The 23,349-nt window shown below is 31.8% G+C and overlaps 2 protein-coding genes across 5 annotated transcripts; one reads left to right on the top strand and one right to left on the bottom strand.

The window, feature by feature from the left end:
- Window positions 1-349: 349 nt before the first annotated feature.
- LOC111053478 (radial spoke head 14 homolog) lies at window positions 350-5,724 on the bottom strand (the record flags this gene model as incomplete). Of its 2 annotated transcripts, none has more annotated exon segments than XM_022340376.2 (6): window positions 350-662; window positions 1,905-1,984; window positions 2,964-3,175; window positions 3,825-3,943; window positions 4,743-4,870; window positions 5,435-5,724. In XM_022340376.2, coding segments are annotated over 6 exon segments (904 nt in total), but the record flags the coding sequence as incomplete, so codon positions are not given.
- A 289-nt stretch (window positions 5,725-6,013) lies between these two features.
- On the top strand, window positions 6,014-22,167 carry LOC111053482 (probable inactive tRNA-specific adenosine deaminase-like protein 3). Of its 3 annotated transcripts, none has more exons than XM_039431252.1 (3): window positions 6,014-6,108; window positions 18,141-18,202; window positions 20,258-22,167. In XM_039431252.1, the coding sequence occupies exons 2-3, from the start codon at window positions 18,200-18,202 to the stop codon at window positions 21,515-21,517; spliced, it is 1,263 nt and encodes a 420-aa protein (XP_039287186.1). In that variant the 5' UTR covers window positions 6,014-6,108; window positions 18,141-18,199; the 3' UTR covers window positions 21,518-22,167. The 3 variants fall into 3 exon arrangements, with proteins under 3 accessions (XP_039287186.1, XP_039287187.1, XP_039287188.1); XM_039431253.1 differs by having other exon boundaries at window positions 6,050-6,108; window positions 18,091-18,202; XM_039431254.1 differs by lacking the exon at window positions 6,014-6,108 and adding an exon at window positions 7,508-8,091.
- Window positions 22,168-23,349: the final 1,182 nt, after the last annotated feature.

Below are 23,349 nucleotides of genomic sequence, written 5' to 3' on the forward strand. Positions count from 1 at the left end.
ATGGGGAAAAACCCAGGACCCTCTATCCTTTGGGGGTATTCCTTGGGTATTCCTTCCCCCCCTCATACCTCTTGGTTTTTGCCCCCCACCCCCCTAGCAGTTTGGTGAAATGGCGCCACTGTGTGCAACTTCAAACTGTCAGCATTGGTTGAATACGATGCATCTATGTTACTCTTGAGGAATGCTGACAGCTTCAAGTGAATCTCAATAGTGTTTGCAGCATTGATTTACAAAAGTACCAGAATCAAATCACAGCATTTTAGAAATGAATTGATTATCCTCCTAGAGAATAGTGAAGTATAGTACGGTAAGTGTAGTGAATATTGAAACAAAGTTTTAGAATGAACACCTTTGAGTTTACTGTTAGTGGTGATGAAGAGCAGCCCCAAAGCCATGGCAGCTTCCTGTACAACATCCTCGTTTTCGTGTTCGAGCAGATTAGTCAGCTCCAAAACCATATCCACCGAACAGTTTTCAGCCGCTAGCTTTCCTGCTCGTCTCATCAGCATAAGTTGCAGAACTTTCAGTGTGGCAAGTTTCGCTTCTGCTCTGTCGTGACTTAAATAGATTGAAATTGTTTCGCACAGTCCTTGTTCAATTGCATAGTCGGTTGCTTTGCCTGAATTGCTCATGAAGGCTTCGAGAGCGCTGAGGACGGCAATCTGGAAATATTGAAGAAAATTTGAGGAGAATAATTGATGATTGTCAACTCATCGAAGAAATTTATATCATGCGAATAAAATTGACCAAATAATAAATTTTAATTGATTAATTATGAACATGTTAGGCCTATACAACATCAAATTTATAAAATAGAATTATATAGTACCGGTACTCTTTTTTGAATTTAATAAAATAATATATTAAAAATACAAATTATAACAACTAGTTTCAGTGGATCACTGTAATTACTATGTACTATAATCATATTTTATAAATAAAAATAAGTAGCCCTGTATTCAAATTTTAAGAAAACATCAAATTTATTTGTTCAAATTTTAATGAAGTAGGAGTTATGTTATGTTTTGAAGGGACGGATTCAAGGATCCAAAGGTTCAAAGAACCTCACACGTCAACCGAAGCTTATTGTGTGTCACAAGTACAGTACATTAGTTGGACAACCTAATTTCAACGGAGAAAAATTGATTTTTTTAATTAGTTTAAAAAAATAAAATATTGTTGGGAAAGTTGATATACGGTAATCAAAAAGCCTGAACTATTAAATAACGGTACTGATTATAATTCATTGGCAGAATATATTATAGTACAATTGATTTTTCAATCAGTTTGAGAAGGGGAATATTGTTGGTGAAGAGGTTGTACTGTAATCAATACCGTAATCATGTACTATTAAATACTGATTTGAATTTATTGGCAGAATATATCTTTTGGTAAATATTCAAGAGTACGGTGTTCAATAAGAAGGTTTTTGAAAGCCTAGGCCTTCTCTTTGTTGAAGGATGGATTCCATTTCATCTAAATTGAATAGTCTTGTAGTTTTGTATTGAAAGTTTCAGTAAAGTTATATTTCCTATCAATCTATTTTCTCAATCAAATTTCGATTATGCCGATGAACATACAATAATTTGTCAGTTGACAATAAGTTTTAATATCTATAGTGAGTCTGTATCTATCTTAAACCTGATGAAGTTTAATTTCGCTTAATTAAATATGTTGTATTCTAATATTATACTGTAGTCTATAGATTTTTCTAGTCTTCAACTTTCAGATCGGTCATTATTCACAATAATAGACTACTACTTTTTTGCAAAAAGTTGAAAAAGATATTTTAGACAGTTCGGCATTCCTACATACGGTACTCAATTGGATTCTAGCTTAAATTGACATATTAAAAGACAAATTTGAAATATAGTATTTGAAAAAAAATGGAGCATTTTATTTACCAGAGCATCAATATCTTCCTCCAGTCCAACTCTTTCAACAAGATGCTGATCAAATTCGTTATCAATTAAGCAGGAGAATGCTGAAAACATTTATTCTAGTCTTGTTAATAATTATTTCAAAAAGACAAAATATCAAATAGTGATTTTAATTGTTGAAACGAAGATTTTAATCAAAGAATGAAAAAAAACAACATGTATGGACTATTCATAAATTCATTAGTGAGTTGCAAAGAAATGAGTAAGTACCTAGTTTACACTGCATGTGATTTCATTTTTTTTGTGGATGATGCCCACATAAGCTTTTAGCTTGTGTGTGGGTAATGGGAAGTGAGTGAGTGATTTCATGGACATGATCAAAAGTCCGTGTCTATAATGGGATTCGAACCCACAACCAGGTAGAGCTAGCAGACTGAGGCCCGTATGCAGAAACTCGGTTTAAACGGAGAAATGTCAGCTGTTCGTTTAAACCTCGTATGAAACACATTTTCATAAATGCAACCATATCTACAAGTAAACGTGGTTTAGCGTTAAACGTAGTGTTAGCATATGGCTCTGGAGTGTGCAACGCCTTAGTCGTCTCAGCTATCCTGGACGGCTAAATAAAATAAAACAAAAAAACCGGCTGTCAATAGTAAATTAGAAGCAATAACTCGATTAATTAAAGATAAAATGAAAACTGGTACTTGTCATCACTTTATCAATATCGGTATAATGAAATAATTGAAAGAATTCAGAATTAGCTACTTCTCATTCATATGCTGAAATCCTCAGTATATAAAAGTAGTAAACATTATTCTACTTCCATTCATAATGGCTCTATATCACGCAATATAATTATATTGTTTATTAGGGTGATTTCTATTGACCATGGCCCAATGACCAAATTTTCAATAACAGCAATAAGAAAAGTATTTAACAATAAGAAAAATATTACCTACTATTAGAACTGGAATGTCTCTCAAATATTGAAATTCATCATCAAATTAAGATGATGACATGTTCATTACTTTTTTAACACTTTTTCTATTGATTATTCATTAACATAGATTTGATACATACCAAACACACTCTTGCCAAGTGTTTCAATTGTATTCGCTGCCTGTTTCCTTATTTTAGGATTTTCATCAGGTATAACTTTTGATAAATTTTTTATAATGAACTGTTTGTTGACAATGGCTTGAGCTCCATTGGGTTGAGTTGCCAAAACATTCAAAACCAAGAGAGTATGATAACGAATGAAGTCGTCTTCTGATAGTATCATTCGAACCAATCTGTTATTCATAACAATAGCCAATATAGTGATAGTGATAATAATCAACAAAACACTTGGGATAAATACATTTAAAAAAGTTCAATAGCTGTATCATGAGTTTTGCTAATCCTAGAACTAGATCTACCAGAAATTAGTAGTATCAGTTTCTTACGGAGGGGATAATATATCAATAGATATCAAAAAGATCAATTTCTGAAATCATTACAAATTTGATTAGATTCTTATTAGTAGTTGGAATTTTATATTGGAAATTAATAAAATGGAAGAGACAAAGCTGCTAGAGTCGGAACAAGATGGAACGAAAATAGAAAAGCTGCATTCCCTCAAACTATGAAAAGTTGGAAATAAAAAAAACTACTAAACCTACTTTACCAAGTTGGAGAAATTAATTCTTATTTCACTCAGCATCTTCCTCCTCAGAAGCTCTACGGCTAAGAATAATAATAATAATGATCAATGAGAATTTCCTGAGATTACAATAGTCATTAAGTATTGAGATGATATCATTATGAGCTATCATAATAATATTATGAACGGTATAGTATTGTATAATTATCTTGTACTCTCTTCAATCAGTATGAATGTAACATTTTACTAATCTTCTTGTTTTAATAATGTGAATTTACTGATATTTGAATAATCCATACCTTGCCAAAACATTTAATCTGATAATGTCTTGTGCTTGTTCTGGATCATGTGCAAAATCCAATAGGGACACCAAAGCTTGTCTGGCAATCGTCAAGTCACTGTGAAGTAACTCTTTTCTCTGTAACAATAGATTGTTCCAATTTGTTCAATTATGTGTAACAATTGTTTTCATGGTAAGTAGGCTAATCTAATTCAAGTATCAAAAATGAAATTTCGTAATAATTACGCATTCCAAGATTATTACTAGAAAGTTCATATCATGTTAAGGAGTTCCATAATTTTAATAAAAAATTCTATGTTCGTTGAAAATATTTTTTCTGTATCCACTGGAAATAGATTGGATATAAAGGTATCTTTCAGTCTTATTTACAAGAGGTTAACCGCATTGCTTAGCTCGATCAAATTTACTCGATTTTACAAAATATTTTACTCTATAAGAATAATATAACGCAATAGAGGAGTTGCAGTAGAGGTGATGTGGTAGATATTGTTGACTTGAAATAGTCATAACTACTTTTTCATTAAAAATTGAGAAACTATTTCTATTCACTACCTACATTATCATCATCTAATTATCATGCTCTACTAAACCCTCTAGTAAATTGATGATTCCTTTCGAGTTTGCTAGATATTTATAATAGTATAGCAATAACAAGAAAACTATTTTCTCAAGAATCCAATAAATAATAAGTTGATGTGACAATTTCAAGTAATTTACGACAATCTAAAGCAAAACTTTCAAGTAACTTGTGAGTAAAATTTCAAGTAGGAATAATTGATTTGAATAACAAGTACGCTAGGCCTACATAATAATCATTCTATAACAAGATTGAATTATGAGTCTCCAGCTTCAAAATGTACTGAGCAAATCAGTTATTGTTTGAAATAAAAACTTTAAGAAATTCAATAATGTTTACAAGTTTTGGGATAGCCCATCTGCCAAATGCTACTTGTCTTTTAGTGCCATCAACATGGGGACCAAAAATAGTAGCATCATATTTCAAGGGTCCAGATTCTATGTAATCAGCTTCCAACATATCCTGACCTGTTAAAAGATTAATACACATATTAAATTGACTAAATCTACAATAGAAGCAATTTAAAAAAGTGTACTAGTGATATATCAAATTCAAAATAAGATATGACTGCACACAATTGAAGATAGTCTTATAGTGTACGGTATCCAATTTGGTACCCGTATGTTGGTATTTTCTCTTTTAATCGTCTAGTACTGGGCCTGTATTTAGAACACAACCTAAACAAATCTACTTTACCGTACTTTTCGCAAAGTAATAAATCATCCTTCTAAATAAACCTATTATTTTCTTGTAGGAAGGCTAGATGGCTTATTGTTATAATCTTTAGGATAGTTGGTGATATATTTTTGTTAATTAAGTTGCTTCAATCATTATTTTATTTTTATAAAAATTGCCAAAAATTAAATTTTATGTTCATTTATAAAATTTATATAATCTCAACTGCAATTTAATTTTGATATCCATGTAAAATAATTAAGGTATTTAGTTATTTTAGTTAATAATTATTACTATAGGCATATCATGCTAGTCTCCTATGTACGATGTAGCCTACTAAAAATGGATTCACTCACGGAAATGCCTGAGTCCTCGATTAACCTTGAAATAATTATTTTGTTCCGCCATTATGTATAACAAATTTTTAGCTTCTCAACTTTAAAATGTTGATTTGAAAATTTTAATCTTTATTTTTGAAATCAATCGTTTTTATTCAATAAGATTGATTAACGTACAATATGACAGATTCAATAACACATGTTCTTCGGACATACAGACAATAGGATGATTTTAGCTATTTACATTTTAATTAATTTTGCAGTTGAATTAATTTGTATCTCAATAGCAAAGACAAACTAATGTACTTAAAATTAGTAGTTTAAATTTTCATTTAGTTCTTTTGCCGCAGAATTCAAATTTTTACCGCCAGTATCAATTGTCTAGTCATCGACACGAAATAGAAAATAGAGTGGTTGATAGTTAATTTGATCATAGCAATGTAAAAAATAATGCGAAACAAAAAACTTCTTGAACAGATTTTCAAGCATCAAAAACGAATAAATGATTTTATATTGTATCTATATGAAAAATTAGTAGAATAGAATTTTGCACAGTTGTGAGTGAGTACGGAAGCAGTCTATTGGTTGTCGTCTGGACTTTGGACAGAGACAGAAAATAATAGTGAAGAAGTTAGAAGATGGCGGATTAGCATCACAAGTGCTATTAATTTCTTCTTTTGAATTTCTGTTTGGTAAGTCGAATTCTCAATTCAAGTGTTAATTAATTTAGATTCGTCACAGGTTCAACTTAAACAACAATAATTTATAAGGTCTTATTAGTAAAAAAGCCATATTCTGCGTTTTTGAACAAACCCATTGACAAAGTAGGTTATAATATATTAGACTATCTCTATTTCATAGCCTAGACAGGATAGGGATAAGAAAATTTATACGCGCACAAAATGTCAAGAAATTGTTTAACCATTTCTGAATTTTATCGTCTGCTATCATGTAAATCAGCAGCCCATTGCTATGTAGAATAAATGTTGAAATATTGAAATTAAGAGTTAAATTATATGATGATGCCTATTTTGATAAGAGAATTCATTTTTTCTTCTGCTACCCGCTTTTATAACCTTACATTAGTTAAATTTTAACATTTTTTTTCTCAGAGTCTTAATTAAAGAATTATGTTAACTGTAAGTTGATTAGTTTCTTTGTTGGCCACTGATAGAATAATAATGTAACTTGATAATATTTCAGAAGTAGCGTACTCTGTAATTCAATTTTCAAAAAACTCTAAATCAAAATTAGCCTATTTGTAAATCAATCACAATCAACTTCTTTATATTTTGTCAATTATTGAATTTTGTATCTTTTTATAATTTAACTACTGTACTATAGACTTAATAGTAATGTAGCAAGCTTTTAGTTTGCTTTAAAAAGCATTATTATTTGATGTTATTGTATACATACGGTAAATCTCATGAAATATTATTCTACATTAACTTTGACCCCGTTCCTAACAGTCCTTGTTATGAAAGTCTTAACTGCTTGTCCTAATTCCTTGTTGAAAGATTTATAGCTTCTGTTAAATTGACAGTTGAAAGAACAATAATTCAACTTGAACCTAACATTCTTCTCTTCAATCGGATTCTATTATTTCAATGAATATTGATTTTATTTAGTCAAAGACCCAAGATAACTTGAAACTCATGGTAACGATGTCATAGGCTTCATCAACCTTATGTTTCGGATTAGAAAATAACTAATTGTAATATTACTAGCCTAGTATATTTTTGTTTCAGATTTTAAAATAGTTTTTATTAAGAATATTTATTATAGAGATTGAAGAACAACAGTCTACTCTGGATATATCGTGTCAAATTTTGAATAGTATATAGTAATAATTTATTAGTCTACCATATCAGTTACCGTATTCTACTTTTTAACACTACAATAGAATATTATAGGCGAAATCATTGATACATCCTGCACTAACAGAATCAACTATATTAAAAATCTCATTATCTCCCTTCTTGATGTAAATGACTATCAGAACAATAACTTTCCAAAAACCATTCACTTCAGTGCAATTTTTCTCAGCCTTATTATCTGTAACAGTGATTGTGTGAGCGGCTGTAAAATAATAAAAAGTGAGTGTGGTACTGTACACTCGCGTTTGATAACAGATTATTTGAGTAGAAAAACGAGCGCTCTGTATGGTGTGTCTCACTTGAGCTGCCTTAGTTGGTTGCTTGGTCTTGTCAATGAGTTGCTTATTAATTTATGTAGGCGCTTCCCAGTTCATTGAGTAGTCGCGTTGACAGTGTTTAATTTGGTAGTTGATCGTTGTGTTTGGTGAATGCCAGTGTTTTGTCAGAAGCTGGCCAGTGCTTTTGCAGTGTTACAGTTGTTTGAAAGTTTTAGTCTGTGTACATTCTTATCAAATTCAATAGCTCAGATTTTTTGACTTATAAAAATGACAGAATTGGTAGTCTAGGTCTGTGTAATATTGTGAGTCATATGCCTAATAACAAAACTCTTATTTTTATTTTCGATCTTCGACAGGAAGCAGGGGTACGATTTAGAATGTTTTGATCAGTAAAATTGTCACTTGAAATGTGGTACCAAGGATTGCAATTATTGTTCTTAAACTGTGTGTGATTGGTCACACATGTGTGGTGCGACGTAAAAGTGTGATATTAGACTTGGTTGTCTAAAACTTCTGAAAAGTAAGAATGATTTTATTTGTAGATCAAGAATTATGTTTGATGGTTGTTGATAGATTTAACTCAACATTGAAAAAAAATTCTTACGAAATATTTTTTTCTTTGAATTGATAGAAATCATATAGGCCTACACAATTGCTATAGAAATTCTCAGACAGAAAATAGTCCTAATACACACTTGATTGATTGATTGAGTACTTTATTCATGTAGATTACAACAATATATACTGGCTTATACACTTATATACAATAGCTTACAATACAGCAAAATTACTGATGAATTTACATAATATAGACTAAGAAAATTATTATTGAACTGTATATGATATGAATAAAGCAATTTGTGATAACTATAGATAATATTGTTATGCATCTACATAAATTGGCGGAGCTTTGGACATATCAATGTCCATTCTTCGGAAAGAATATTCAAAATATCCTTCCCACTAACTCTCTACCAAAATGTTTGATGTATAATGTTTAAATAACAAACATATAAAAACCTAAATTTATTTATAATAGCAAATAAAAATTAAACTTGCGCGCTGATGTTATTTAAATATTGGAAAATAAATTCGTCTTTGGCAATTTTTAAGCTTAATCACATAAATGTCTAAATTGTACTACCGTACATGTTACCTTATGGAATTTTCTATCCCCAATACTTCTTCAATTTAGAATCAGTTCTGAATCCAACCGCTTCAAATCATCGACATCAATTTCAATTAATTTAGTCCATTTTCAATTTCAATTCATTTAGTCCATTTTCAATTTAAGTTCATTTCATTTAGTCCATACCCAAAAATTTACTAATTCAATGTACATTGTAATATGAGAAAATGTGTATGATACATTCTGTTTTAATCTAGTCAATGATTAATTCGAATAGTTCCGTTCAGTTGATGTCTGATTTTTTATCAGTAGAGCCTTTTACTTGAGATATTGCATCGGAATCTTCTAAGTTCTTCATGGATCAAGAAACACAAGATAACAATAGTGTGGCTCTTTTATCGTTCAAACAAGTTTGCATACGCGAATGTCAACACCACTCACTGTCTCTCTTTTTCTCTCTATCCATATTTGTCTATTGATCTGTTGATTCAACCACTCTAACCATCTCATTGTTTAGTCCCATGGTGTTTTGGTTAAAACCTTGAATCCTATTCAATTTGTGTAGCTCCTGGTTATCATATCCTAATAATTTCTCCCACGATTTGAATCAGATGACTTGAAGTTGCCTCAACCATTGATTTGTTGAAGAATTTAGAGAGTAGTTTCGGTTGACACACCGAATTTACTAGAGTTTGGTAATGGTGTAACAAATGAAAATAGTTTGTTGATATTTTAATAAATAAGTTGTGACGATTTGAAGCAATATTAACCAACCATGGCTGTTATTCGTGCCTATGATAAATGTCTGCAAGTCTATAATGCTATTGTGAAATTCACTTTAAACTCATTACCCCAAATAAAAGTGCTTCTCATTCGCCCAATGCTGTTTGTTTGAGGATTCTAACTTTAGTGTTTTGTATGGGTCATGTAAGTATATTTATAGTATAGAAAGATATACTCTCAGAATTGAATTGAATTGAATGGCTGCCTCAGATATTTTGATATTCAATATTTCTTTAATACATTGCCAGGTCTGCAAAAAGAGAGAGTGACGGAGACATTTAGAGACAGTAATATTTCATCCACTAGAGTAGGCTTATGAAAGTAACATGAAGTTTTGCTCCTGTCGAGTTCTATCTAAATAAATGAAAATAAGCCAAACATGTTGTATGGTATTTGGTTATTGTAATTATCATTGCGAGCTGTGAGTCGGGTGATGGATGGGGTTATGTCGGAAGGTCGGTCTTGCGTGCTCTTAATAAAGTATAGTCTTATGTGTACACAAATGTGTTTTATTTCTTCAACATTCTACATACACTATATATTTATAGTGAGGTCCACGTTATAATGGCAGTCAAGATAGATAGGAGAAAAACGTTGCCGATCCTCTTTCTTGTCAATGCCTTCTATAGAAGGTAGCTGATACAGGTTTATTGATTTAATATTAACTGTTCATTCTCGTTCAAAATAATCAATTATATTTTATTAAGCAAGAAATTGTTAAGTTATTACTGGATTGGCTTAGGTCATTCACCACCTAATTCGTCTGACAATAAATCTTCATATATTTTAAAAAAGATATATTTCTTTCAAGTGCCGTAGTTTATTGCACATGCTAGACTTTCCAAACTAATTGCACGAATTTTAGGCAGGTGTGATTGATTTTGCCAGAGAAAGTATATTAATATTTTCCATTTTTCTCCCTTTTGCTTTTCTGACAGGCTGAAGTGGTTCTAAAGCAAACATAAGCTCAATAAACATAATCATCATCATCATCATCACAATCATAATTGCCAAATATTGGGAGATTGCAGAATTTTATTAACTTAACATATTCCAACTGGATATATCTAGACTTGGTGAAAGACTGATTATAACCTGTTATATTTCTATAATGAAGTGTCACCTAACCTTCTGTGGTATGTTGTAGTACAGCAGTAAGTCACTAAATAATAAACTAACCTTCTATAGTTGGGTAGCATTTAAATACTTTACTAGATTAGCCCATATTAACTTTTAAATAAAGTATTGGTAAATTATTGAATGTTTTAATGTATAGATTACAATATTTGTAAGGGAACTGACAAATTTTAAACTTTTGTCAACCCTTCCTTCTTCTCTGATGCTTAATCAATATTTGAACATGATCAAACTATGAATATTTATAAATCTTTTGAATAGAAGAAAATCTGCTTGTAATTTCTGTTTATTTGTGAAGGTGATATTTCAGTACTAACTACTACTTGTCCCAGGGGTGCCCAGCCCCCCCAAGGCCAATGGCGCATGCCCCCCCCCAATTCAAGTGTGATGCCCCCCCCAATCCATGTGTAATGACCCCCCCCCCCAAAGTACCCCAACTCCCAACTCTTTACTTTTTAACATTAGTCAGTGTATGACAATAAAATTCACATCTTAAGGTGCTTACAGATATACGCGCCGCGAACATGAGCAATTCACTTTTAATCAGCTGATTCCAAGCTTTTTATATCTGTATTTTACCGTTTCTGTAAAAATACAGATATAATCAGCTGATTAAAAGTGAATTGCTCATGTTCGCGGCGCGTATATCTGTACGCACCTCTACATTCTAATCTTCCATAGGACATTATTTACCTTTGGTCTTGTGAGGAATTCTTTCTGTTTTCATAATATTGTAAAAATATATACCATCGTTTCTTATCTCTTTAAAATAGAAATAAAGTATCTTTTTGATATTATTTTTGAGACTAGCAGTGCACCCGTTCTTGTTCGGGAGGACTAGAAAGAACTTCATTACATCAGGAAAAACTACATGACACATATTTTAATAGGATATTAAAAGATAAGTAAGGGAGGCTTTGCTTTTTAAATGTTAAGGTTACTTATAAAAAGTTGAATAATAATATCATTGATAATTCTTTATTGCAAAAGAATATTGCATAGCAATCTTGGTAAACATTCATACAAATTTGGAACGATTTTATTCATACAATATAATGTCGGCAAGTTTAGGTATTCTAAATCCTATACTATCAAACGACCAATTTCTGTTTAGATGTTTTGATGTTTAAATTTTTAGATGTTTATATGTTTGTATTTCACCGGATCTCGAAAACGGCTCTAACGATTCTCACTAAATTCAGAACATAGTAGGTTTATAATATGAAAATTCGATTACCCTAGGTCTCATCCCTGGGGAAACTCGCTGAAGGACATTAGAAGAATTTATTCATCCTTGGAAAAACAGCTGATAATTTCGGCATCTGTTGATGATGGAAGTGAGTGAGCGAGTGCATGTGTGTGGGACTGAGACAAAATTATGACTCAGCTGTTGAACTTTTGTACATAATTCAATCGGGTACTTAGTGACAGTTGTACAAAAGCCGGTTAAATTTTAATCCTGATTAATTCCAGTAGAACCAATCAGATAAGCTATCTTTTTGAGATGGTCTTCTGTGATTTGGTTCACGTGAAATGAATCAGGATTAAGATTTAACATGCTTTTGTGAGAGAAATGTTTGCATTCCTCTGCGAATTAATCTCAATCCACTGTGATTAGATAGAACCTTCCTGTATGAACTATGAATATTTAGTATAATTTCTTCTTTCGTAATAATTCTTGATAATCATTTCTTTAAAATGATTGGGGAAGTACTAACAGGCACGGCCCAAAACTGTTACTTACCCGAATTTTGATTTATTCACTACGAAAAATATATTTCGTCTGTGATTTATTCACAGACGAAATCATCATCTGTTTTTCCAAGGATGAATTATCCTTTTCATGTCCTTTAGGGAGTTTTCTCAGGGATGAGACCTAGTGCAATCGAATTTTGATATCATAAACCTACTATATTCCGAATTTCGTGAAAATCGTTAGAGCCGTTTCCGAGATCTGTTGAACATAAATAACCATATAACGAGATAGCCAGATAAAAAATATAAAAATATAAACTGTTATACAGAAATTGCTCGCTTAATATAATAGGATAACAACTTATAGTCCAGTCAAATGATCGTTTTTCAGGAAACAGCCCCGAAAGAATTTTTTTCGATGGTTCTATCTGTATTTTGGGCTTTTTTTAAGTTTTCCATTAAATCTCGAGAACCTCGAATTTATCGAGAAAAAGCATTCTCTTATAATATTAAAGATAATAAAATGTCCAATGAATTGACTGGTCGCGCAGGACTACTCTTTGGATTTTTTATCTGAAGTGTTCCACAAGATACACAACTTTGAATGTGCGAGAAATTTGTGATATTTCCCCCATTTTCACAGTCTCGCATATGCAACGTTGCGTATCTTGTGGAACACTTCAGATAAAAAATCAAAAAAAGTAGTCGAGGTTGTGATGAATTCTCCTCTTTTCACTCCCATGAATTATACTTCTGTTTTCAATACCGTTAAAAAGTTACAGCCAATTGAATGATGATCTTTATTTTCTCATTTTTCTTGCGATTTTACTGTTATTAAAGAGTCTCTAAAATGAGTACAATACATGATAGAAACTTGCAATTGGTCTTAAATGAGAGAAAATTCCATGCTCTATAAGCTTAGTTGCCCTAAATTGATCTTGCATTACTGTTTAAATCGAAAAACTGTCGAGACTGTGAAAATGAGAAAAATATCGCATATTTCTTGCAACAGCAAGGAAACTCAAACACAGGACCATTAAAAATTAAAATGAAGCAAAGGAGATCAGAATAATAGTTAATGATGAAGTTATAATTTATTTTTGTCAAAGATTTACCTTCAAACTCATAGGCTTAAAATTACTATAATTCCTGCATACAAAACATTATCAATTGTGATTATGCTTTATATTGAGTTACACTTAGCAAAATATAACATTGTACAGGTGGGAAAAATTAACTACATTAGGATATCTCTATTTAATACCTTGATTTTTTAATCATAATTCAAAATGTTGACATAAAATATACAAAAAATCATGCCCCCCCCCAAAAAATGTTGATGGCGCAAATTGCGCCATGCCCCCCCCTTGTGGGCACCCCTGACTTGTCCAATTCTTTTTCAACATTCTTAAAAAAATTTCTTCTATCTACTTCATCACTGTTGCTTAATCAATGCTATTTTCGTTATGGAATGTTCTTTTTCCATTAGTTCGATTTTCTAATCGTTCTAGAATTTCTAGAAATGTGCGTTTTCCTGATTATTGATAATTTACTGTCAACTGAACTAGTCAATACATTCCCAACAGATGGATGACAATTGATTCAGAGAAGATGCGTTATTTGAAACTATAGAACTGAGACAGGGATTCAATGGGGTTTTGCTGTTTCTTTTTGGCAAAGTGTTGAATTTTGGCAAAAATAAATTACAAATTAGAGACTGAAAGTACGCTCTTCAGTCTGCCAAGTTTTGAGAGTTCCTTCGCTGAGCTTTTGACACTTGACGTATCTTTCTGTAAAACTTTGTTTCTTCTTGGTTCCATTGCATAGTTTTTTTTTACATGTCCCTCCAACCCAGTAATTCATTTCTACCAGTTAGTTTTCTTTAATCAAATGGGTAGAAATGAAACTGAGAGATTTTGTTTTAGTTTATTTATTCAGTCAAGATACACAATTATTAAAATTAATGCAACCAACTACTATATCAAGTTCACCAGAAGATGAGCTCTGCCTGTCATTCCAAAACCATTGTCAACAATGAAAAGCGAGCCCTACTGATAAACTATAGTGAGATTCACAATATAAAGGCAGCACCTGTTTAACAGTGGTTTGCTATCCTTGTCTGTCATGAGACAAAGTAGATAGCTCCATCATTTTCTAGCTCTGCTCACTTGCTAAATTATTTGTAGGCTATGTAGAAATATAATTAGCTACCAGAATTATTAAAATGTATTACCAAATTATGAAAATATATATTTTATTGAAGATTATAATAAATTTAGGTATTTGAGATAGAATTGACCATTATTAAAAGAATCAACAATATCAATCAATTCAAATTTCCATTTTCACACAATATACATAGAATAGAATAGAAAAAACGTTTATTGAATAAATAAGCTATCTTAAGAGAACCTCAAAGAGGCTGCTTGACAAGGTACTATATACAAAACATGTAAATTCAAATATAAATATACATATATCAGTGAACTTTATTTTTACTCAAATAAATTCACTTATCAGTTTATTACACTGTTAAATTTACAATCTAACAGTTAAATTCACTTATCAGTTTATTACACTGTTAAATTTACTTAACAGTTGAAATTATCATGATATTAATTAATTAATTGTTGGCTCAGCTCTCAAAAATCTCAAAAGTGTTATAATATTTAGTCATCCTGAACTTACATGCAAAAAATAGAACAGAATGAATTACAACAATACAATACATTAATAATGAGTTACGTTATTTTACATCTAAAGTGTAATTTATTCAACCAAATCTTTAAATTTCTTTTCAACAGGCGCATATTAACAAACTCCAATTATTGGGTAAATCATTGAAAGTTATACATGATATAATATTATAAGAATTAATACTAACTATTCAATGAAAATGAAAATTATCAGATCAGATTTACCAGGATGACTCGAATTACAACTATTTACTATAGAAGACGGTGGGAAAAGAAATTCGACAACTATGCCGTCCTATCATTTCCATTGACTTGATAACGTGAATATCACTACAGCTAAAGTCACATGGCGTCATTGTAGTGTTGCTACTTAGGAACGGATAAGTTGAATTAGTGTTTCAGCTGATGAATAATGAGGAAGTGTATTTAGAAATGTAATGAAGAATGAAGATAATAAAAAAAGAAGAATGGAATATAACAGGTCGATGTTGAATAGTGGACTACATAAGTTAGTTGAATTGTATTCATCATCATTTGGTATGTTGGAGCAAATTATTCTGTGAATGGATAGTAGGATAATGCGGAGAATAGGAGGAGTCCTAATAGAGATTGAGAGAGAAAGAAGGATGAGAGAGTGAGAGACTAGACTAATTTGGGCCAAAAGGGTTAGTGCTCCAGAGAGAGAAAGATGATTGAATGATCGCATCTGCACATAGTTTGGTTTAATAGACTGGCAAGGACTCATCCTATTTGATTGGTTGCCTATTTGGAGCTAAATAATTGTACTTTTATTGCATTATTTACATTACTGTATCCATTTTTCCATTATTGCTGGGGAATTCTGTGGAATGGAATAATTATTGGTTGTTTTTTCTCATCTAAAAACATGTAACCTAATTGAATTGGGATTCATAGGAAATTGAGGTTCAATTGAGATTCCTTGTGGTTTTCTGGGAGTGGTCTGTTGAAGTATTTCATGCTGAAAAAATTGACATGTTAGTAGAAGAGACCCTTTAAAACGCAAACCCCCACTTGATAATTGTATATAGTTGACAGCTTGGCACTATAGTTAGTAATTTACTATAAACGTAGTCTTAGTATGTAGTTGATTTTATACACATAGTAGTATATTGAAAAAACCTAAAGATGGCTCCACAAGTTGATTTTTATTCAGAATAAAGATACTAGATATTGATTTTTATTATTTGTCAGATCAACATAATCTGCTTTGCCAACTGCTTGGCTGTTCTGGTTTGAATGATTCTCTCATATTTACATGATTGCATGCTGGAAAAACATTAGTATCTGTAATATGACATTGAAGCTGATATAAACATTTGAACTTGTTGACATGAAAGGCAATAGATCTTTTCAATATTGACATTATTCTCCCTCATATTTTGTAGATTGTGTAGCTTAGCAAGTAATACAAGTAATAGACTCTACTCAATTAATTTATCTAGGCTAGATTTGTTAAAGAAGCGAAATATTTGCATTTTTCACATATTTATTTAATTATCTAATAATGTTTTATGACATCATATTTATTATTTGTTGGATGAAACAAAAAATACAATATTCTGGAAAGAAGAGATAAGCTAGGCTAATGCTGAAAATTTCTTCTATTATTCAATTTTGTGTTATAAATAATCCAAATATTCAGATAAAGTCCAAATTTAAATTATATTTATCATCCCATCAAGTTCTTAATATTTTGTGTCCATGTTGAGGAATTTCAAGTAGGCTATCTTATAACCTTGTCCAACAAATCATGTCTTGAAATGCGTTTTGTAAAATTATAAATTTATTCTCCTATTTTTTATATAATTTATATATTTTTATTAACCAACATAAACATATTCTTTATAATATCTAATTTACTTATAACCAGATTATCCACAATATATATCTTGACTTGTATCGAAACAAATACTTTTATATTCCTTATTATATTGGACATTTTAAACTCATTTACATGAAAATATCATCAACTATATTTTTTAATATCTTGTTTGAGTCTATCAACCAATAATTTTAAACTTTGTATTTTAAAATAAAATTTATTTAGGTCTATAACAGTATAACAGGTCTATAGGTCTAATAACAGTATATTCTTGGCTTCAATAAAAACGGGATATATTTGAGAACAACTCCTTGCAATATTGGACATTTTCAACACACAGTAAAAAAATTTCAATACACAGTATTTACTTAGAAAATGTTATGTATCTGTTTTATCGACCAAGTAAAGCCTTTTTCATTCAATACCAGAATAACCGCATATAATAACTAGACTTGCATGGGAACAAATGATTTAGAATCCGTTTAGTAATTTAATCTGATATTGGACATACCGATTAGGAAAAAAGATTCCAAATATCTCTACCGTTCGAAATAACGTTACTGAATTAGTAAAACCGTTTAAAACTTTCACTGCTTTGGAGCTTAGAAACTTGTTGGACAAGTTCGGGTGTCTGCATGGTAATTTGCTTGATTGATTTTCAAAAACTATTAATTATTCATAGTTGCGTCAATACGGTTGTGGCGATTTAAATTTTGCAAAATCTCCTTGAAGATTTGCGCATTATTTGAACGTATTGCAATTAGTTCGATGGTTGAAGAGAGAAGAGATTGAGAGAGGTTGTCATACTGTTTTCTGTAGAAACTCCACATCATGCTAGGAAATTTTATTCTGTTTATAAAACCAGTCCTGACCCAGTAGGCATGATGCTGTATGGTTAAAGCTGTTGAAAGAGGGGATATTCAAAACAGTATTTTATTTATTATATCACAAGCATTGTATAAAGCTTCGGAATAGAAAAGCCTATTCAGGTGAGGTGTAACCTTTCCGCAAGGGACTCCCCACCAACAAAAACCATACGAATTTACTTTTTTACCAGTTACTAATTACTTTTAGGCTCAACATTTCATAATTTGCTCATGATTCTTTTCTCACTTCTATCTAGTCTTCAAGCAATGTACCGTATTCATGAAATTGAAATTGTTCATGTCAACGTTTATTTCTTCTTGTCTGTTTTTCGTGATTGGTTCGTTATGATTGATTTTTTTGCTGTTGAAGGTGTTCTAATTATTGAAAGTCTGTATTTGGACTACGCATTTCATTTGCAGTGCGTCACCTGTGAAGCTAGGATCGGTGTCAGAATTTAATCGCAGTAGGCATTTAACCAATGGTAAGTGAATTTTTCTCAATGTTTAATTTCAATAGTCTATAGTGAGATTCATTTAAAATATCAGCATTGATTGATTTTGTTTATAGTCTACATGATTAAAGAATGCTGATGATTATAATTTAAAGTGAATCTCACAAAAGTGAAGCTTTTTTTAACATGTATTGGATTATTATTTAGATATTTATTATTGGATTATAATTATCATTATTGAGATTATTATTTGTATATAATTTTTATTATTTGGATTATAATTGAAAGTGAATCTCACAAAAGTAAAGCTTTTTACACATGTATTGGATTATTGAATAAAACGTCTTTTCACAAGCATTCATTTAAATTGTCACAATTATTTATTAAAACATTTTTGTGATGTACTTAGTGTTTGTGACAATTTCAAGTCCTTGCATCCGATATGGATATCTATCAAAACATCACCACAACACAGAAATTTTAAATTGATTATTCACTGTGAAAAGTTGACTATATATATACTGTTTGAAATCTGACTATTTACTGTCTCATTAGAGAAATATATTCTCGGTTTCATTTTAAATAATCCAATATTATTGTTTACTAACATTGATAGTGTTGGTAAGTAAAATAAACAACATGAACCACAATCAATGTGGGATTCATAGCAATGAAGTTATTTCATCAATTATATTCCAGTTTCACTTCTGTGAAATGAACAACTACAAGACTTACCCCATTTCGGACTATGTGTAACCTTATCTAAAATTGGGAAGTAAATAAAAATAAATCAATAATAATTTAAAAAATACAATCTCACTGTAATACAAATTACAATCATTGTTCAGAAATGATTTGTCCAATCACAAAGAAAATAATATTTTACAACAATTTGAGATGATATTGGCGGGTATTTAGTGTTATCAAACACCGACCCTTTTTGTTTGTTAGCTTCTTCAATTTTATTAACCTCAACAATGTAATTTCAGTTTCACTTTCGATAAAATTAACATGAATTTGATACGCATATTTCTCACAAGTTTCTGTGCAACCCCAACAGCTATTTCAAAATCGATTGACTGTCTTTGCTCACCAAAATGACCTTTCTGAGCAGTTTTTGTTACTTTCCCTCTTGCCGAGTGAGAGAATCATTTTTGGTCTGCTGGCTCGTTGCCAGAGTAGGTGTCAAGAGGAGAAGAAGAATGGGAGGAAGAAGGTTAAGGTGAATAAGACAGTCACTCCATCATTCACACCGATCATTACAGCTTCAGATATTGATCGTTGTAGAAGTGCCGAATTGGAATGGAACGCGGTGTTCTTTCTCTAAAAACACCGCTCTGGATGCATTCATTCTAATTATTTTTGTTGTTATTGACATTCTTATCAGATCTGGGGTAGAAAAAAGCGTAGGCTTGTTGCGGTTTGTCAGAAACTATTGAAAAATATGCAGGCAAATGGAAAAATACTTTCTTAAACTGCCAATTCAGACAGTCCTGTATTTCACACTCTCATGTACCCTCTAATCAAATTGTTATTAAAAATGAAAGACCATCCAAATATTCATTATTGTGAATTAATGAGCTAACTTTCAATTATTGTTACCTCTAAATTAGTAGATTTTTTTCAGTTTGTTATGGAATTAATATAATTTCTAATTATATGCAAAACGTCTGTTCTGAAATTTGACTTGATATTTCAAGTATACGACAATAGATGGTTCAGCGACGAGGAAAAGCTCGATTGCTGTTACAGTTTTACAAGATTTTCTCTTCACTGTATCATCTATAGAATCTCATGAAGATTTTGTAGTTTTATATTGCAAAAAACCTCTCTCACACTAGAATAAGAGGCCTATAATTATTGTTACTAACTACGATTATTAAGTTGACTTGAACTCTTATATCATGGCATTCTATGTACACATTCCAGTGTGTGGTAGCTTTCACCTGTAGCAGACGACAGAATTTCAATTTTTTAAACATGCTACATATATCAATGAGAATATAATTTATGATTCAATTATATGATTACATTATAGATTTTTCTGGTAATGTAGTTTTATCTAATTGATTGTTCTTTTTCCAGACTACCCGCAAGAAAGCTGACGACGAGTTTGAAGATGAACAAAAGAAGAAGAAGATGAAGCTTACGGATGCGAGAAACAGTGCAACTGACATCCAGTGGACGCTAAAAGCAGTACTGGCAGACGAAGTGTACGAAAAAGTGAACAGTGATACAGCCGTCTACGTCACCACCTTGACCGATAAGAGTGCTATGTCAAGATTCATTAAGTTTCTATGCGTCGAGTACCCAATACCCAGGCTGCACCACTTGAAACGTGTGAACAAAAGCAAGGTCATCTTGCAAGTTGTCGGTGATGTTAGTGAGGAAGATTTGCGCGAGAAACTTGTGTCAGAGGGGTTTAAATTTGGAGAGAAATTTGAGGTTATGTGTGTACCTAGTAAGAAACCGCTCACTAGAGCGCAGTACTTGGAGGCTAACAAAATATGGCCGTGTAGTGTGCACGACAACAAGTATTTGGAGAGTTTGTTGAACGGTGATGTTTTCAGTGGGGAGGATTTGGTGAAGCATGAGAAATACATGAGGATGGCTGTTGAAGCGGCGAAGCATTGTAAATCTGGGGAAAAAGTTGGGGCAGTAGTGGTGGATCCTGTGTTGGATGAGGTTATAAGTGTAGCATCGGATGATAGAGGAAACCACCCTCTAAAACATGCCGTTATGGTTGCTGTTGATCTGGTGGCGAGGTCACAGAAGGGTGGTGCATGGACGTGTTCTGATTCAGATTACTATTTTGGTTCCAAAGTTTCTAAGCTGTCTTCTCCTCTGGAACAGAAAGAGAGTAAAGGTAATAGAGTGGAAAACTCTGAAGTTTGTAAGCCGTCTTTCCCAGTGGAACACAAGAAATGTGGAGGTGATAGTGTTGAAAATACAGTGAAGAATTATGAAGTTTCTAAGCCGTCTTCCTCTCTGGAACACAAGAAAAATGAAGTTAATAGTGGTGAAAATACAGTGGAAAGCTCAGAAAAGCCTTCTCGTCCTCTGGAACACAAGAAAAGAGGAGGAAATATCTGTGAAAACGCAGCTGAAAACTCTGGGTTACCTTACCTGTGCACTGGTTATTACATTTATTTGACTAGAGAACCTTGTAGCATGTGTGCCATGGCTCTAGTGCATAGCAGGATTTTGAGGACGTTCTACGGGTGTGCTTCTAGCCACGGTGTGCTGGGAACTCTGGCTAAAGTTCATCTCTTGAAAGACTTGAATCATCGGTTTGAGGTTTTCAGTGGTGTGTTGGGGGATGAGTGTGCTGGATTAAATAGTTGATGGTGGAAAATTGTTGGATATTCGTGCTGCAAAATATGGATTTAAGAAGTAATACTCGTGAATATTAATAACTGTATCATTCATTTATTACATTGTGTACAAATATTAAACTTGAGGAAAGGCACAATAGACTCATACCCAAAACTACAGTGCTGTGGTTTATTTAACTTGAATATTTTTATGATTACTGAAAAATTCTCAACTAAGACAAAATTTTGACTTTAAAATTTACAATTAGACAAGAGCTTACAAGAAGAAAAGTTACTATTGTGGAACCTACTATTACAACCTACCGTAACTCGAGATACAACTATGGAAAAATTAAGGATGATGAATCGACAAGTTGTGTTGAAAATCTAGGATGTGGGTAGAAATTACTTTTATTCAATTATATTTTTATTGGGCGAAATTTTGTTGATTTTAAATGCTGCTTGAGATGGTCTTTCTTATAGTTGATTTATGTTTTAATAAGTCTAGGTTGTTGTAAATGGCACTGATAGAGACTGAAATTCATAGACGCTGGTTTACTATTCTTGTCTCAATAACTGTAAGTCATGTTCTAGGTAATGATAATAACCATTATTGAAGTAATGTTATATTTTTACAAGAGATTCTTGAAGAAAATGTAATAAAAGCAGATGTTTAGTTAATAATATTCATTATTTATTCACCTATATTGCCGAATACATAACTTTGTCAACAAGATTTCAAAAATCTTTTATACTCTTTTATCAAATACAGAATTATCACTGATGAATGTCGATATATCCTTCTTTTACTATTCTTCTTATATTAAAAAAAATCTGGTGTGGTACACTCACACAACTTTCCTTGCTCATTGAACTGTAAGCCCCGTTCTTAAACGAGAATAATTTAGGGGAATAACATAATGATGATTGGCGGCAACATATTTGAAACTACAATCAGACTTCTGTATAATATGTGTATATATAATTATTGTTTTCAGAGAACTTTTCCCTTTGTGTAAATTGTGAAATTCATGCTTTTTTAAAAGTCGTCAAAACAGCTGTTCTACAGATGAAATATCTTGCCTATGACTGTGTTCTTTTTATAAACTGCTCTACCTACCTACCTCATGCACGAGAAGGAGGTTACAAAGTTCATTTCTCAAGGATGGGATGGACCCCCCATTAGTTTCCCAGGAAAAAGACTCATGCCAGTTGATAGAGCTGATATATAACTATACAGGGTATGAAATTGAAAAAAAAATCGGTCGAGTCATTTTTGAGAAAATCGTGAAAAACATGTTTTTTTAGTAATTATCCGCCATTTTTCTCAAGAATATTACGGAGCTCCTGTAATTTTCCCAGAAATGAGACTTATCTCAGTTGATAGGGCTTATGAATAGCTATCCATGTTATAAATTTGAAGAAAATCGTTAGAGCCGTTTTCGAGAAAACCGTGAAAAACATGGTTTTTTAGTAATCATCCGCAATTTTTCTCGAGAATATTACGCAGCTCCTGCAATTTTCCCAGAAATGAGACTCATGTCAGTTGATAGGGCTTATAAATAGCTATCCATGGTATAAATTTGAAGAAAATCTTTAGAGCCGTTTTTGAGAAAATCGTGAAAAACATGGTTTTTTAGTAATTATCCGCCATTTTTTCCGCCATCTTCAATTGAATTTTATTGAATTTCTTATTGTCGAGTCCTGATGGTATAAGGACCTCATGTTTAAAATTTCAAGTCAATCGGTTGATTAGGAATGGAGTTATCGTGTTCACAGACATACACACACACATACACATACACACACACACACACACACACACACACACATACACACACACAGACCAACACCCAAAAATCA

The sequence above is a fragment of the Nilaparvata lugens genome, chromosome 6 (assembly GCF_014356525.2).
Source record: "Nilaparvata lugens isolate BPH chromosome 6, ASM1435652v1, whole genome shotgun sequence".
Lineage (NCBI taxonomy): Eukaryota > Metazoa > Arthropoda > Insecta > Hemiptera > Delphacidae > Nilaparvata > Nilaparvata lugens.